The 18,651-nt window shown below is 39.7% G+C and overlaps 1 protein-coding gene across 1 annotated transcript in view; it reads right to left on the minus strand.

Moving 5' to 3' along the window:
* Positions 1-18,651, minus strand: part of LOC134637633 (myelin basic protein-like) — a 43,296-nt gene that overhangs the window by 7,888 nt on the left and 16,757 nt on the right. Inside the window, exon 3 of the mRNA XM_063488107.1 lies at positions 9,494-9,557. Coding sequence (XP_063344177.1) covers positions 9,494-9,557 — 64 coding nt within the window. The remainder of the gene's footprint in view (positions 1-9,493; positions 9,558-18,651) is intronic.

Consider the following 18,651-nt stretch of genomic DNA (forward strand, 5'->3'; position numbering starts at 1 on the left):
TGTCGAGGAGGTAATTTAGCCATTTAAATCAGCTGTGTTGGATCAAGGACGCCTATAAAACCTGCAGGACACCCTTGAGGCCTGGAGTTCTCCACCCCTGGTTTAGATCATAGGCTACAAATCTGAAATCTGAAATATCACACTTAGCATCCAATTTCCACAACCATCTCCAGGGTTTACAGAGAAAGTTACACTGTGAGAACCCTGACCAATGTTTGGATGGTTTCTTCCAGCAGTATAAAGCATCATGTCATAAAGCTCAAGTCATCTCAAACTGGTTTCTTGAACATGGCAATGTACTCGAATGGTCTTCACAGTCACCAGATTTCAATTCAACACAGCACCTTTGCAACTCTGTGAGACTGACATGTCAATATGGACCAAAATCTCTGATAAATAAGGCAGAAGTGGGTCCAACTGCGTAATACCAAGGTGTGCATAATAAAGTATCCAGGGAGTGTGTGGGGGTGATTTAGGATAAGAAAAAAAAAATCCTAGGGCTGTAAACCAATCTAAAGTGTGATTATCTACTGTATTAGAACAGAGCATTTGATTTACTTCTGGAAGTTACAGTGCTTGTGTCCTGCATGGAGGAGGTTCAGCAAACAGCTTAGAGCAGCAATAAAAAAGCAGATCATAAAAAAAGCACTACACAAACAACATTTGGCAGTGATTAGAGCTGCACACAACCACATATTGCAGGCAGTGAACTATGAATTCAAATGTGTCTCTAGCGGCACTTAAGGACCACTTGATCAGCTGTGCATTTAATGTGATGAACCCACCTTAGATTAAAATGCATGTGTTTTGTTTTTTTGTTTTTTTAATACAAACCCATCATGACCACTACAGAAAAACACTTGAAACACCCCTCTCAATCGGGATTACTATACAGACATGCAGGTTCTGCATGTCTGTCTGTTCTCCAAGAGTAAAGACTCTAGATAATCTTGTCTGACATTTGGGACACAGTAGCAAGAGTAGTACCTTTGTATTGTTTTGTTACCCATCTATCCCCTCCCTTTGGACTCTTGTAGCCTCAGAACTACACACACACACACACACACACACACACACACACACACACACACTAATTCAGTAATTGTCCTGCCAGATGACCGAGACAAGATGACGTGGTCTCCTAAACTCATGGCCACAATGAGGCACAATTTCTTGACGCACAGAGATGAAGAATACACAGGGAGCTGGTTCAGAGGCTGCGTGCAGAAGGTCATGAATACGGCTGCATAAACACAGGCACATTTAGAGCAGCAACAGCACGGCTTTTAAATTTCCGAGTGATTAATTCATCAACCGGAGAAGAAAAGAAAAGGGGAGTGGGGAACTACAAAAGTAAAAAGAGGTCAGAAAAAGGAAATGCAAGGTGAAGGAGGACAGAAAAGGAGACTCTGAACAATGGTGTCAAACCAAAGAACACTAGTCCAGTGATGCTGCCCTTTAACAATCAGAGCTTTTGAGGGTGGAGGGAGGGGAGAGGAGGTGCTTCACATCGGCGGTGCCAGGGCCCGTACCAGCTAGAGTCAGCCTCCGCCACGGAGACAAATGACTGAGCCACTGCACTTTTATACATGTGCGACTGGCAAATCCACAGAGGAGCACCAAACATATTCTCAATACTGCGTTGTATGCACAGTCAGCAGTGCTTACACAATCTCAGTGACAACATGCCATGTGTGCGCATCACAGAAGACTAAATCCAACATGCAAAAATTAGGTTAAATTTGAGTTGCTCACACTCACCTTAAGTTTGACTATAGCCTCCATTATCACAGGGATCAGTACAGGCACATTAAGATATTCACTTATCCATAGTGGTGATGTCACTATGAGGTCAAAGAGAAGCGTGGCATCTGGCATAGTGACACACAATACTCGCACTGCAAGTTGTTGATGTAATATTGATGAGAAAAGTCATGAATAGAGAGCCCTACATACATGAATTTTAATGTTTTATGCCAGTTTTCATTTTTAATCTCTATTGCATAAGCTGATACACTCACGAAAAGCTAAGAATCTCTAGCAGGCCAAATGTGAAGTATTTTTTTTCCAGTAACTTCAAAGCAACGAGTTGAAACACTAATTTTTATTTATGGAAGTTGTAACACGCTGCACAATTTTTTAAAGAGAAGTCGCTCAACGTTGATGCTATTTGTAACTATAGGAGGTGTCTCGGTTCATTTATTCTCCTCTCTCATTCTCAGATAAATACATTTGTTTCCAGCAAACAGCGAAGCCAGCCGATTAAAGAAGATATATAGTGATTACTGAAGAAAGCAGAGGGAGCTTTGTGGGCCAGCTGAAGGGCACGTCAGTAAATGAAAAGCCAGCTGCGTACATCACACACACAACGCTGCATTAACTCCATCCAGAGACTAAATCAGATATTAAATATGCACCCGACTTCATGAGGGGGAAATCCAATTTCCAGCGAGCATGCTCCGATTCTGTTTTCATTACAGCTCGATCTGTATTTTCAGGAGCTTCTCTACACAGTTAGTAATGAGCAAACAGAGAGGTGAATCAGTCTCAGGTACTCCGCCTGCTCCGATCAGCCAGTGCTCTCATTAACCTCAGCAGGCTCGAAGTAGATCAATGGAGTCTGAAGCAGCCGCGTCTGTGATAGAGGAGGACTAACAGACCAAATTTCCCAGAACACGTCCAATTTTAACAAAATTACAGAACAGTACTAAAAATGGCTATTGGTTTGTCTACGCAATACTTTTCATGGTTACTGACGCAGTCTGTGACTAACATTTGCTTTTACTTTAGCTAGCTAGCTTGCTACAGAATGCATCAGTAACTGACCACTTTTTAAAAAAGATCTCTTTCTAGTCCGCGTCAGTACTCACTGCAGTATTTTCGATCAACTGAAGGCGTTTCAAAGAGTTTTTAGGACAGCCTGATAATAATGAATCATAAAAGTTCAGGCTAGAAGTAACAAACATATGAGCTAGTTCTTCAGCGTCACTCTGAGACTATTTGTTTCTAATTTTAGAGATATTGTGCAGATGCAGTGGAAGTGCTACATAATTGTTTAATATGCACATTGAAGGACGTGTCCTTTCAAAATACTGGTCATGCAATGTTTCAGAGAACAGAAGTATTTATAGTACACTATGTTCACTGGCTAACAACATGCCCTGACCTGCCCCTTTCTCATCATATACAGCTTCAAAACAAAGATAGGTATGCTATAAAACACTTATCTCGAAGCTTCAGAAACGAGTGGGTGACATCAAAGTAGCTATGTTCAACTTTTAGTCACCGTCTCTGCTCTGTAGTTAGCTGGCTAGTTTAGCTCAGTGGTTCTTTAACGTTATCGGAACAAGGCCCCATTACAAGTATTTCCAAGTCACAACTTGACAAATTATCTTGTATATAAATAAATTAAATTCCCCATAATATGTATACATGGCATCCTAAAATATGTGACTTAGCATATGCTAACAAAACAAATAAAGGGGAAAAAAAAAGTAATTTGTTAATTTTTTTAGAGAAGAGGAGAACAGAAGAGGACAAGGAGGAGATGAGGAACGTGACACCAAAGGAGCTGCTGTAGAGGTGAAAAGAGAGAATGTCAGATCTATAAGACACTCACTTTCAAATTTGTCAAAGACCAAAAAAACAAGACGTTGTCACATAAATGGAAGCAAAAGTTACGTGACCAAGGCAGATGAAAAGGCAGAATTCAAACCGGCATACGACTCCATTGACATCAAGCCCTTTTCTTCTTAAGAGTTTTGGTCCTGCTGCTAAAGATAAAAATAATAACCAAGCCGAATGAGAACTCAGAGTGCACTCATTTGGCTTATATTGATTTCATGCTGCAAAAGCCACCCCATGCACATGACCGAAAGCTTTTTGGTACAGTACAGTCTCTCACATAGTAGATTCCTTTTAGACAAGAAATAAACTGAAAATAGTGTAGTCTGGCTAATGATTTGGCTAATGTTCTTAAAGCCTTTGTGGTTCTACTGAATGACATGTGGAGGTGAAGAGCTGATGCGTGCATTTCACCTGCTGTAAAAAACAGCCCAGTATTTCAGCAGCGTATTATTTATTCCCAATAGTTCTTTATTCAAACTGAAACGGCTCTCTGCTTTTATTTTATGGTTAATGAAAGATTGGCTGTGTATAGAGAGACTGTAGCAGTTCAAATGGTTCAATTATAGCAGATTGTGTAAACTCATATTGAGCATTCTTCACAGTTCAACAAAAGCAAGCCACATATATTACAGCAGTATTGGCTAAATGGGATCTTTTTAAGACAATTTTAAGTGGACAAAGGGAAACAAATTAGATTATTAAAGTGAGAAAGGCATTTCCTAAATATTTAGGATACTTAAAGTATTTAATGGAACAATATTTGGTTGATATCGATTCCTGCTCTTAATTAAAATCACCACAAAATGACTATATGCACTAAATAAATTTAATGGGACACCAACACAATAAAAACTACATCTGCTGCTTTGTGCAGGGATATTTCCATTCCAGTCAGATCTTTCATCTTCATTTGCTTATTTATCAAGCACTATTGTAGCTAGAGACAATTTCCCAGGAGCACTGCCAACCAAGCTTAGTGCTGAGACTAGTTCTCAACAATAAACCTGGGTGGACGGTTAAATGTTCATTGCCCAAAATAACGGAGTAACAACCCAGTACCGAGCCTGTAGAGGGTACAAACAATCTATCCAGGCAACCTGGGCCCATGACTGGTACCTGCAGTACTCACTTTTCTGTGAGCAAACAAGCAATTAGCAGTCCCTTCAGTAGTAAACCAACAAATGGGGTGGCCACATCCACTAAACCGGGGGGGGACTCCAGGCCTCAAGGGCCGCTGTCCTGCAGGTTACAGATGTGTCCTTGATACAAAAATAGCTGATTTAAAGACTAAAGTACCTCCTCAACATGTCTTGTAGTTCTCCAGATGCCTGGTAATGAACTAATCATTTGATTCAGGTGTGATGACCCAGGGTGAGATCTAAAACCTGCAGGACACCAGCCCTTGAGGCCTGGAGTTCCCCACACCTGCACTAAATGTATTTGATAAGTGGAAGGTCCCTTTCTTTTTTAATCGTAGAAGTTCCCACCAAGTCCCCCCACAACTTGGTAGGAACTTTTGGCTGTTGTCAGGTCCTGGGTACAGCCAACAATTAAATAGCGTACAGAACCCCTTTTAGCAGCAATAATATGAAGTCATAATTTTCTGAATGACTTTATTAGTCTCTCATATCATTATGGATGAATTTCGGTTTGCTTCTCTTGACAATGTTGCTTCAGTTCATTGAGGTTTGCAGGCATTTGTTTAAGAACAGCATTTTTAAATCAACCTTGGGCAGCTGGGGCTCATGTTAGACTGCGGACTCTAATCTTAGAGGTGGTGCTTCAAACTCAGGCCCCTTAGTGTGATAAAGTGTTCTTGGCAAAGACTCTGAACTCCCGAGTTGCTCCATTATAGACCACCTACGATTTAAAAAAAATGACAACCTAAAGCCATCTTGCCCCAAGATTTTTGACCAGGCCACAGTTGCTAAGCCTTTCCCCACCTGACACTACGCTACCTCTCCTGGTTTCTAGCCACAGCTACTGTTCATTTCTCCTCCCCTCACCCTGACAGCTAAAGGGGGCCCGTTTTGCTCTGCTGTGGGCCTGCTGCAAGCTAGGGCAGGTAATGGAGTCATAATGGGCTTTTAAGAGCCATACAGCCAATGGTGGTGTTTGCCCTTCAGTGAAAAAGAAAAAAAGCACTGCAAACAGGAAGTGCAGTATGGAGACATGAGTCATGATGCCTGCTGATGACCACTACACCCTACAACACGCTCCAATAGAGACTACTAACCTGCTGGTCATAAACCACTCACATTGGGCCAATATGATGGAAATCCCTTATTTTCCTCCTTTGCCCACCACTTCAGAATCACCTAATGGTACTAAATTACTTAAGCCTTGGTGCACAAGCCAGAGCAGGGTTTAAAAATGTACCCCTAACAGCAATGAGTTAGAAACTGATAAGAAAACATGATTTTTTTTTTTTTTTTTTTTTACACACTACGCGAGGCCAGCGCGGACTGAGCAAAGATCCAGTTAAACATTAAGAGTTAAAGCAGAATCGACACATTAATAATATTGAGGAGCTCTGAGGTGGTGTCCTTTTGATGAAAAACCTCATTAAACCAGCTAAGTTTTTGCTCAGCCTTTCTTGCAAGAAAGGCTGAGCAAAAACTTAGCTGAAATGGAAAGGGCAAAGTCTTAATCTGCCACTTAATCAATCTAAATACCAAACTAATTATTTTTCTTCCCTTTTCAGTAATGAGTGTGGTATGCACTTGAGTCATTTATGTTTTAGGCTGCCTTACAAAGAGATGGCTACTTTAACCTGTATCCTAAGTTGTGTATACCTATGAGCCGCCAGAACTGCTACGTGGCCTCTTAAAAACACTTATGTCAATAGCGGATCCTTTAAGTCTGTTCCACTCCGATCAATGACGAGTGTTTAACAGGAGGGACATTAATTACCGAGGTTGTAGGAGGAGGAGCATATCGAGTGGATCAAATCTGATGAAGTTTCTGCGTGGTATACCTTTCCTGCCGATAATCAGTGAGAAGAAGCAAGAGTGGTGATTCTCTGGTGCTGCGCACACAGGCGTGATTACACACTCAAACAAGCTTCCACGACATAACATCATTATGGACAGAAAAATGTAATTGTGCCTTCATTCACATGCACGCATACAAACACACTGCAGCTGGACTGATACATTTGTTTTGCATTATAGGAAATCAATACTGACCTTTCTTAGAAAATGAGTCAGTTAGTGCCGTCTGCACTCCAATTTCTTTTCCAGTGATTTCACGCTTCAATGACTTTGTATTTCTTGGATAGTAACTGAATACTACATTAACTGTGTTTTTGTTTGTAGTCTAGTCTCTCAGTTTATTCACAGCTGTTACCAAAACACAAAGCAGCCCAAAGCACTGCATGTTCCCCCAACCTTACTGTGTGAAGGTTGGAGAAGTGCAGAAGCCAGATTGGACCAGTTCCTCCTCCTCCAGAGCATCCCCGGGTTTGAGTGGTGGGTCATTTAAAGAAATAAATGTAAACAGTCATATACCCAACAATCAGTCTCAAACTTCACCCCCTATGGCAAAATTATTGCCCAACACAAATTTAACACACATTGCATGTTTGTGCGAGTTCTTCGTGTGACCAGTGTAAGGGGAGGTTTATTTCTCTATAAAACAAACATAAATATGGAGTTATGGCAAACAGTTTGCTGCTAGTAGTGACTGAAACACTTTTGAAAAGATGTGGTCAAATGTGAACCATATACAGCCAGAGCTGCTCAAAGTGTTTGCGGCTTTCAAGAGCTGGAATGTTAACAGGCCTGCTCTGCTGTTTTATCGAGTGCCCAGCATTGGATTGTATCTTTGGACAGTATTTTGCCCTTCTCGTCTTGTGACAAAACTATGAATTAGAAAATCTTAACAAACAGAAGATATGCAGGCAGATCAGATTCCCGCATATCCTTTCGTCTTCTTATAAGTAGTATTAGTAGTGATATGGTAACTGAACCAAAGTGCTCATAACAGTTAGGGCTCAACACTTTATGTAAAATGATACAAATGAAGCTTGGAAAAGTATTGACACATTTAGCAAGCTAGTTGCTAATATCATCACACTTTTTTTAAAGAACATCAAGTAACATTTCCATAGCTAAAAGTCAAAAGGGATATTTGTCACAACTGCATAAATGTCCATGTGATAAACTGTACAAACATCTTTATTTTTCTAAGCTAAAGCTACCAATAAATGATAAGTAGCGTTAGCTTAGAAAGCTAAACCTGCCAATAACAATAATAAGCTTCTAAATAAGCTTATTCAGAAGCTTATTCAGACCTAAGATTCTGGATATGGACTGAGGTGATTTGGCAAACTCATTTGCATGTCATAAAAAATTTCATGAAACGTAAATAAACAGAGACTAGAATGTTCTACTGGTTGATGCCTTCTGGCAACTCTAAAGCTAGCTTAGCTGCTAATATTCAAGTTTTAGACCAGAAACAGTTTAACTTAATTATTATATTATTTATAATATTATAAAAAATATTTTCTTTTAACTATGAAAAACTAAAGAACTACAAAGAAATAAGAGTTAAAGTTAAATATTATTTGAGTGTTTTAACCTTAAAATAGATATTGAAATCTTTGTGTTGAGTAATTATATTGGTTACAAGCAGTGACTGAGCCATTTACAACACTGCTCTCAATGAAAATTAGTCAGTCAAAAGTGGCTAAAGCAAAAAAAAAAAAAAAAGGAAAAAAAAGTAGCTTTTGCTATTTACTTTTGTGCTTTAGCCACTTTTTAGTTCATACATGTGAGCCAATCATTCCTGGCTTGGTATTCACCAAGCCTCACCCAAAATTCAGGAGAGGAGAGTAAATATGCTGCACACATTTTCCGCTCTGTCTCTTGGGTATTTTAGCTGCTTCTAGGCAAAAATACAAACTTCAGCAGGTGGCTAAAGAGACCTTAAATCACTGCAATTCAGCGGCCGATGGCTTTGGATGTTTAGCAAGAGCACATATTGTATGTGAAGCCTTAAACAAAAAACCCCCAAAAAACGTAAACAATTTCCTTCACCCTGGCAGGGTGCATCTTTACACAGTAAACAAGAGCCAACAGGATGCGTTACAGACTCTAGTTGTTTCACTGACAGTAGGGACAAAAAGAAGAAGAAGAAGAAAGACAGACTATGTCGATTTTGTTGTGTTAGAAATTTGATGTCTTTTCTTTAAGCAGAGTGCCTTAGTTACAGTGCAAACTCCACCAGAGAGATTTAGTCTGCTTTTAGTCTAATAAAAAGACATAGTCAGCATATTTGTACGCACAACTGCAATTTCCTCTGGTCGCAAAAATAATCCCATACATTCTAATTTGCAAAAGCACTGACCCCTAAAATCAAGTCATAACCAACCAACTTGGGTCTACTCCTGTGGATCAAACTCAGCTGCCCTCATCTGCTGAGCTGCAGTATTACAAAGGCCTTATTTGTAATACCTGATCCTTTCACACGAAACACATCACAGTGAATGTGACCCAAAGACAAAACTTCTTAAAACTATAAGAATCAACAAAAAACTTTGGAATGATTGGAACAGTACTTTTAAGAAAGAAATGATTTATGAACGACAGCCTAACTTTTTTAAAACCAGCCAGACGTGGCTAAAAAAATATGATGGATATTCTGTAAATGGACTGATGCCAGCTTCGACTCTCATAAGTGGACATGTATGGGTCGGGAAGGCCTCTATTCAATCTTTAGATTGCTCCACAGCTGATTATGCACACTACAAACTGTCATTCATTTTCTCATCAACAAGTAAAAACATACACATCTCCTTGTCTGTCAGATGGGAGTATTTCCAACATGTAATATGCATGTAAATTTTAATTCAAAGACCTCTTACCAAAGACTTCATCTTGTTGTTCAGGTTCTGCTACTGCCGTTTCTTTGGGTTCAGGTGACGGAGCCTTTAATGAGAACACAAAAACAGATTGAAGAGGTGAGATGCTGAGGTGCCATGGCAACAAAGCAAAGACACAGACAAACAGGCCAACTGTGTGACAGAGGGGCTATGAGAAAGAGAGACAATGTGAGGGGGAGGTAATTATACCCATTTAGTATTTTGGGGCTTTATGAGAACAGAATTAAGCTGAGATCCTTTCATTCAACTTTCATAAAGAAGTGGGTACATCATGTGCACACTGGAAGCTGTTGCAACACTGAATGTGTGACCGGTGCTTTTTGTCAGGATTTTATCTATTTATCATCCGTCTTATTTTGATTGATTCATTGATTTATTACATGCATGCACTTGTGACTCTTTGGCAGAAACTTACCTGGAATGCATATGCAAAATGACATTATTATGGTTTCAATTATTTTCATGTTATTTGCTGATATTCATTAACAAAAGTTAAGCCAAAACGCAGAAGCAGCGAGTGAAAAACTGAGTACATGCTTACTGCTTCCAAAGGAATTAAGAGTATAAGTAGCAGCCAGGTGCTACTAATCAAATGCATTGATTGATCAGCAGCAAGCATGAGCACCTCTGTAAAAGCAGATGTTCTGGCAGTTTGCAGTGTGTGTTAACACAATGCTAGGGAGGAAAGAAATCAGCAATGATCTTAGAGAAGCAGTTGTTGCTCCCCATCAGTCTGAGGATGGTTATAAGGCTATTTCCAAATAATTTTAAGTCCACCATTCTTCAGTGAGAAAGATTATTCAAATATCAGGGGCAAATATTCCAGACTTGTGCTAATTTTCCCAGGAGCTAAAGAATTGTTGAAAGATTAAAATAAATAAATTGTAATGAGTCAGTCAAAGTCCAGATCTCAACCTACTTGAAGGCTGCGGGGGACATTTAGAGAGCTGTGCATGAGCAAATGCCCACAAAACTCAACGAACTGAAGAAATATCCAACAGAAAAGTGGGCCAAAAACACCTAAAAGACAATAATATGAGAAACGAATAACATCACGCAGAAAGTGAGAACGTCAAGTTACTCAAAGTCAAGGTGATTCACAAGCTATTGATTAAAATATGAAGTGTACTTAGTTTTTTTCCCACTGATTCTGCATTTTGGCTTAACTCTTATTAAATAAATAATGGCACAGTGTAATATAGCATGTGTTATTGTTAATCTTAGGTTGTATTTACCCAATTTTAGGTCATTTTTAGGAAAGGTCATTTTTGATCATGCTGTGATATGTAAATCCTGTGTTCAATATCATCTTGAATCCTTTCGGAGATCTGGCTACTGCAGAGATGTCAAAATCACTGTAGTTCATACAACCAACTTTGTTGAATTAAGTCAGCAAATTCAAACCGGATGGTAGCTGTTAGCACAGTCACCCACTTAGCTGCTGATGTCACCTGGGAAATGGCTGAAAAGCTCTCCATCAGAGACCAATTTGATACGGATGGCCGCACACAATCTGTCATTCAATTAAAATGTTTTGCATCATAATCACATCTGTTCAGAACCCAGTTAGCCTGCGAAATAAACAATCTGTAACCACCGTTGATCATTTTGGCTCTGCAGTGGGTGGGACATGTTAACTGTTAACTCACAGAGCATCAACAAACAGCTGTGCACATGTTTGTTGTGTGACTTATTTCGTAAGTTGACCATTTTGACAGCATTGAAACAGCAGGAAGTGATACGTGAAACGTACGAAGTAAAATGGCATTAGTTGTTACATAATGACAGAAATACTGATTCATCTGCAACAACCCACCCACTTTTAACACACAAAGTCTAAGCTTGCACTAGCATGCAAGCTGAATTATTATTACTGTCTGTATTCACACTTCTGGCTCATCCAAAGAATTTGTTATGTCACTATGACTGGCATGTTTACAGCCTTTGACCATCATGTACAGTGAAGTGCCTTCCGATTTTATAAATCCTCTTAACATCCCTCCCTCAGAAGAAGAATGAACAGTGCCTGCTTCTTAGTGGGCTTGCCTACATGGGGAATCAGAGACATTCAAAAAACTGTGGGCACACTGATCACCATTAAATCCGAACAGAGGAAAGTGCAACTGTGACGCAGTCGCAACAGCTGAGGGACAGTAGAGTGTGGTGAGCAAACGCTTACTAATGCAAATCACATAAAAGTCAACAAGTGCTCCTTCTTTTGGTCTTTTATTGTGCAAACAAATGAGCCTTGATATGAGGAGATTAAATTACTACTGGACAAGATTTAATTACGTTTTTTTCCCCCCTTTCGTCAAGAGCAGAAATTCTTTAAAAAAAAATAGAAACATAGATCCTGCCTACTAGAGAAGAAAAATCGTGTCAGTGACTGTGGGTAACGAGACATTTGTCATGCAGCCAACTCCTACTAACAGTGAGCGAAGTAGGATGGTTGAAGAGCTGCTCCCAGGATATGAGATGGTTAATCACATGTTTGATCGGAATAGGAATAGCCAATCAGGGACAAGGACTCTGCCTCCTCTCTTGCTTCGCGTGCAGCCTCTGTGTTAGTGGGTGCTTGATTACAGGATTGGAGACAGGTGCCCTGTAGCCTGAACAGTGCCCGACCAGCTGCAGCCACTTGAACAATCAGGTCTTCTGAAATGCTCTGCCCTGCCACTCCTTTGCAACTAGAACACAGTCTCTGCCTTTGCAGTGCTCATCTGTAAACTAGCCACTTTTACTGTTCTGTTAGTATTCTGCTTATCTAAATTCATGCTTTCTTGCCCATGCAGTTTCTTTGGCTGATTCAGCCCTTGCCTCCCAAACTCCTGTCTTGTCAGTTCTCTCTGTTCAGCTCCCCTTTGTCTTGGCTTATTTCTACATTTTGCTTGGCCCAAACCTTAGTGACATCTTAATGCCACAGCTTTAGCTTCTGGTTCCCAACTTGTAGCCTAGCTTCCAAGTCCCTGGCTACTAGCCCAGACTAACCCAAACTTCAGGTTTCTGGTTACAATTCTAACATCAAGGTTACTGTTGCCATCCCAGCTCCTCAAGTCCTTTTGCCAGTTTGCTTGTTTACTGAATAAAGAGTCTACAACTCTGCACTTCACTGGTGAACAAATGATTTGTAAATCAGTGATTCAAAAAAGGAACCACATGTATTTTTGTGCACTGATAAAGCTTAAATTTCTATTGAGGATTTGCAGATACATGACCTCTAACCATGTGACTTGAACTTATCTGCCATTTTGGACATGTGACAATGTAAGACCAAGTGAATAAGATAATCACACAGGCCCAGAGATTGGGCAGTGACTTCCCTGGCAACCACCTGTCCCTAGGGAAAAATGTCTTCCCCAAAAACCTCCTTGTAATTACTTTAGTCACTAGTATACTGCTATACTATATGGACTCAGCTACCCTGAGTTCTAATAAATAAATAAACTGAAAAGCATGCCAAAAATGGAACTGGAGACATCCATCAAATGCCTTCAAAGTTGCACCTTGTGAAAGATGTTGGCTCTAGCGCTGAAACAACTTTTACTCTGCAGGGTGAACCTTCTCCATTTCCGGTTTGCATGGCTGTTTTTCAAGGTTTACTACTTCTTGGCTGGTAGTTTGTATTTGCAGAATTACATTTGAAAAAAATAAACAACAGGTAATCATTTGCCACCAACCAAAGCAATCACTAGGAAGTTTCTGGGGTAGCACCATCTCTGATCCAATTTCATCCAATGAGATACAGCAAACTCCAGAAATGAGTGTTTAGCAGTCAGGAAATACATCATTTTTATCTATCAGCCAGTGGTTGTACGGCACACAACTCACACAAGAAAACTCCCTGATATGGCAATCACAACTAAAAATCCTTAGCATTCAACCTTTGCTAGATTTTCTTTCACACCCCGACTTAGCTGTCTTGCCTTAGTTTTTAGCCTTTCCTTTTTCATATAGTGTAAAGAATTAGCAATGCAAACAAATTGGAATACACAGAAAAAACAAAACCCTCAGTCACAGAAGCTTGGATTGTCATTGAAATGAAGGTCCTTGCCACCAAGGAGGATGATGGGCCTGGATCTGCATGTAAATGATTTCACATTTAAAAATAAATAAATAAATCAGTTTGATTTAAGTGCAACTGTAAAAATACGGCTGACATTTTGGCCACAAGGCACACTTGGATTTTCAGCCTCTGAAGGACACACATTATATACAAAACTAAAGGGGTCCTCATTAAAAAATTGTCACGACACGACCACATCAAAGGAAAAATAAAAAGGGAGATGTGGGCAACTAAGTGAACTACACTGACATCTTAATGCCATCCTCGCTGTCGGTGTGACACTACTCGCCACAGGTGCCTTATTAAAAATACAGTTCTTGTCAAGTAGAGCTTTCAAAAGAGGCTCATGTTGGAGACAGAAGCACGTCCTGACACTGTGACAGCTTTGACAACACCTGACAATTATTCATACTTTCCTGCCGTTCTCAGTCCTAACCTACTGAACTTTTAGCTTGCCAACTGCGACATATTTCTCTAGATTATACAAAACACAATCACACAAACAGATCCCCCTCCCCTTGTCATTACAAACCCTGAAGAGAGTACAACCAGGTGAATAAGTTGTGAGACCACCACACAAGTGCCAGAGTACCTTAAGACTAGAGCCTGACCAATATATGATCTTTAAGACTGATATTTGTTTTATATTTGTTTTCCTTCTCTCAGAAACACAAAACTTGAAAAGATTTTGCTAATATATTATCTTGGTTGTTTTTTTTTTTTTTTAATTACTCATTAACTCTGTGTCTGACTGTGCTTGGACCTGTTATGTTCTTGTTTCAAACCCAGTTGCTAACAGCAAAGTTGCAAAGTGCCCTCTGTTGGACAAGCAATGCAACATCAACACTCATAACCTGGCTGAAGGGTGTTTCTCCTGGCTCTTCTTTAATTTTTCCACTTTTATTTATCACCATTATAAATGTGTTAGCCCTGTGACATGGTGTACCCCACGTATACCACCTCTTGCCCTATGGCAGCTGGGCCAGCCCCCCACCCCCGAACTGGAAAAGCAGAAGGATATGATAATAAACAGCTAACATGAGCCAACAATACAGCGGTCCCTCGTTTATCGCGGTAGTTACGTCCTAAAAATAACCCGCGATAGGTGAAATCTGCGAAGTAGCCAACTTTATTTTTTACAATTATTATAGATGTTTTAAGGCTGTAAAACCCCTCACTACACACTTAATACACTTTTATCAGACAGGCACGAACATTTTCACGCTTTTCTCTCTTGTTTAAAACACTTTCAAAGTTCAAATCTTCGTAGAAAAATAAGTCCAGTTTCATTGACATTGTGTTTGTTGGGGAGAAAAGTTACAAACATACAGTACGGCACTTCAGAGTTACACTGTTAGCGATCGAAGATTTCAGAACACAATGCGGTGTTAAAAACAAACAAACAAACAAAAAAAACCAACATGCAAAATTGCACAACCCCCCCGAAACAGGCTGCGAAACGTGAACCACGTTATAGCGAAGGACCACTGTATTAGCCCACCATAAAACAGATTGGGCTCTACTTAAGATGTTGTTGCTTTTACTCTTTACTTTTGGACGCTAGCTTTGGTAAAATGTCTTTTTACTACTATAGATGACCAGAACCACATATCATGACTTAAGCCTAGCACCTACGATGTAAAGAGTTATGCCTTTCTTTTTTTAAGGCTATCCCACATGTAAAGAGTGGACTGTTGTCACTAATATAAGACACAAACATCAGAGTTAAAGGCCAACCCCCCCAAATAAAACATTTATCATAAAATTGCCTTAGCCTTGTTTTTATTGTACTTATTTTTTGGGAGGTTTATTTGGTTGGTCCACTCATCACCATTAAAAATAATAAATTAAGTCTTCCTCTTCTGTAATTGTACTGCTGCGTGACAATGGAAAATTCCACTGCTTCAGCTTCAGTCAGGCCTCTGATCCCCATTCAGAACTAGGATACTGTAAGGGGTTCAGTGTTCCCGAGCACTCCTGACATTTGAGCAGAGAGAGTGGAAGTGGAACACAGCGATTTGAACACATTTCAGCACTTGGGTCTTTTGAGACTTTCAAAGGGATCCAGGTTCCACTTCGTACATGTGGTTTGGTGATAACTGTACCCTTCAGTGTTACATCCTGTCCATTCTTTACAGATGGAAGACATTTCATCTCACATTTGTAAGGTACTGTATAAAAAGACACTGGAGTCTCTGGAGCTCTACTTTCTCAAGGCCAGTTTTATCCCTCATGTTGACCGAATGTACCCAACATTTATTTCTTTATTAGAGCTGTAAGAACACCATTAGATAAACCAATTAAGATCAAAGAGCAATATACATTTACAGCAATATAAAATTGAGCAATGTGTCGTTCAAGCACATCAAAAGCACAAATGTGTGAGTAAAGCGAGACGCAGTAGACTTAACTGGGCTAAAAAGCCACAGAGTTTTACCAGTCATGGGCATTGAATACAATGGTATCCAATGGTAAAATGTTATCCAAGGCAAATAACTAGTCAAGGGTTTGTAAACCCTGTAGCTATATATCACAGGAACAGACATACCAGTCACAGTCACACAGCTGTGTTTCTGTAGACTGGCCGTCTACTAAGTGGGCATCAAGCTCCCTCATCTGGAGACCTTAGTCTTTAATTCAACAGCTTCAGTAATAGCACTGTATTGCAACTATATTGCAGTGAGTCACAAAGTAGCACATAACTTATTTTTGTGAAATTACAAAAGGACCTAATTTAAGGTTATGAGCTGCAAGATATCCACATGGCTCGTCTACAGAAACGGCTAACGTCAAAGATCCTAAAATCCTTTCATATAAAGTTGAATTAGTAAGGTAAGAATAATTACAACTTGTTACTTTCAATTTCATCATCTGCAATCTGTGTTTTCCTCCTCTAACACTGCATTTTTATTTCCTGTGTAGCTGAAGGTGTTTGGAAAATTCTACAGGTGATCTGTAGTGGGACAAATCACCTGTCCAAGCAGTTTCTTAGCTCAGAGACTGGAAATCAAAAACATAGTCTGCATTCACTCTGCTCTGCTTTTCAGTGAACATTGCAGTAACCAGTTGTCATTACCCAGGTGGGCGTTACACTGATCAAGCACACAGGCTTGCCAGCCAAACGAGATAATGCTAGAACCTAGTAAGTCACAAACATTCTAGTCCCAGTGATCCAGAGCACAATCGACTGAAATCATTAGACCTAATCATAGAATTTAATCTGAGACATAAGAGTAAATATAAATACTACAATGTAATCAACACCTTTATTTTAGCTAACAAAGTGTTTGAAACCGCAGACCTACCTGTGAGGTAGGTTCACCTACCCTATGTTTATTTACCACGCTGGTACTTTGTCTATTTGATACTGACACAGGAAATCATTCAGCCTTTATCAGTTTAATGTCTGTGAATGGCTTTTGTAAGTCAGTTACTGTGAAAGAGCTCGGTTGCATTTTTCCTGCTGCAAAACATCTGATGATCACCTTCATTTCTAAACTTACAGCAGTGAGTGATGTGGGCGACTCTGTCATGAGATCGACCACAAACATTATCCCGGCAGTATTTCATTAACGCGCTGTCAGTCAGTCCTTCCTCTTTGCAAATTTGTTTTTATTTCTTGAGAACATTGATGGCATATGATTGCATGTCTGTGATTGCAACCATGTTTCTTGGTAGCAAATTTACATCATATATTAGTCAGCTATAACCACAAATGTTAAATAAACTGCTGTGTTCCTTTTACCTCAAAGTTCAGATGTGGGAGCTGACAGTTGAGCGTGTTTTAGTAGTAGAGGTAGTTGGAAATGCAAGAACAAACTAGCTTTGTTTTGCTCCATAGCAAAGCGGCCGGGAAGGGGGGTGTTAAAAAAAAAAAAAAAAAAAAAAAAAAAAAAAAAACACGTTCACAAATAAAACATGGTGATAAAATCTGGTCACTGCTCTGTATATGGCTTCTAGAGTGAGTGCAAGTTTTACTCGTATGCATGTACACTGCCGCAGTCTTGGATTGCAAAGTCAGGTGGGTGGGGCTTCTCTGACTTGAGTATCAACGTTAATAGAACACAGCCTATGACTCATTTATGAAGTTAACTGTCCCTACTTCTCCTTCTCCGCCTGCCTTCATCACAGTGCCAGTCGCAGGCAACTAGCAGCTAACAGCATTTTTTTAAGGTGGAAGTCAATCAACACAATTTAATTATCAATGTGACAGACACATTAGTGATGGTTGGATCAGCTCAACATAAAAAGACAGATTATACAAACTGGTTTATTTAATTTAATCACTTAATAATGATGAAATTAATCATCACTTAAGAGTATTTTGGTGAGCTTCTGTAGCTCTACGCTGTTTTTTCTGCCTCTTCAAAGCCCTCATCAGCATTCGTTGTAGGTTTACTGCTAAGGGGTAAAATCCTTTATGAACAACTTATCTATGACTACCCATATGCCAATCAGTGGCATCCTGCGCTCTGACTAATGTTCACTTCAATCACTCACCTTAGTTGAGAAAAGTGCCCCCCACACCCCACCCCACAGTTATTTTGCATATCATTGCTTAAAATTGCACATCTGTAGACTAGGAAACTGTCTGCCTGTCTGAATATGGGCTCTGATTCTAGCGTTGAACTAGATACTTCTATGAATGTATTCTCTTCCATTTCAGGACCATCATACCAAGAAAATTTTCTTCTGTTGTTTCCTTTGTTACATTTCCCAGAATGGCTTACAAAACCATGTGAGAATGTGAACTGTAAATTCCCTGAAGCATAACTGGAAAAATAGTATTCCTGTAACAAAAGCCACTTTCCCATGCTGTTTTTGAGCTTGAAGGCGGAAAAAGTAACCCTTTGTTAAAACGTCTTGTCAGTTGACAAACTGGTAGCTTTGATAGTATCTCTGAGTCCGCAACATGGGTAAGAAGAGGTACTTCTAGGTGGGGAGGGGGAGAGAGTCTGCATTATGCTACCACTTCCTGGTAAAATTGCTGACATTTGAGATAAGCGTAAAGTCAATTTCTTTAAATGTCGTTGAGCAAAAATGGTCTCAGCATGAATTGCCACAAAGCCTGTGGTTG

Source organism: Pelmatolapia mariae, linkage group LG10_11, assembly GCF_036321145.2.
Source record: "Pelmatolapia mariae isolate MD_Pm_ZW linkage group LG10_11, Pm_UMD_F_2, whole genome shotgun sequence".
In the NCBI taxonomy this organism is placed as follows: Eukaryota; Metazoa; Chordata; class Actinopteri; order Cichliformes; family Cichlidae; genus Pelmatolapia; species Pelmatolapia mariae.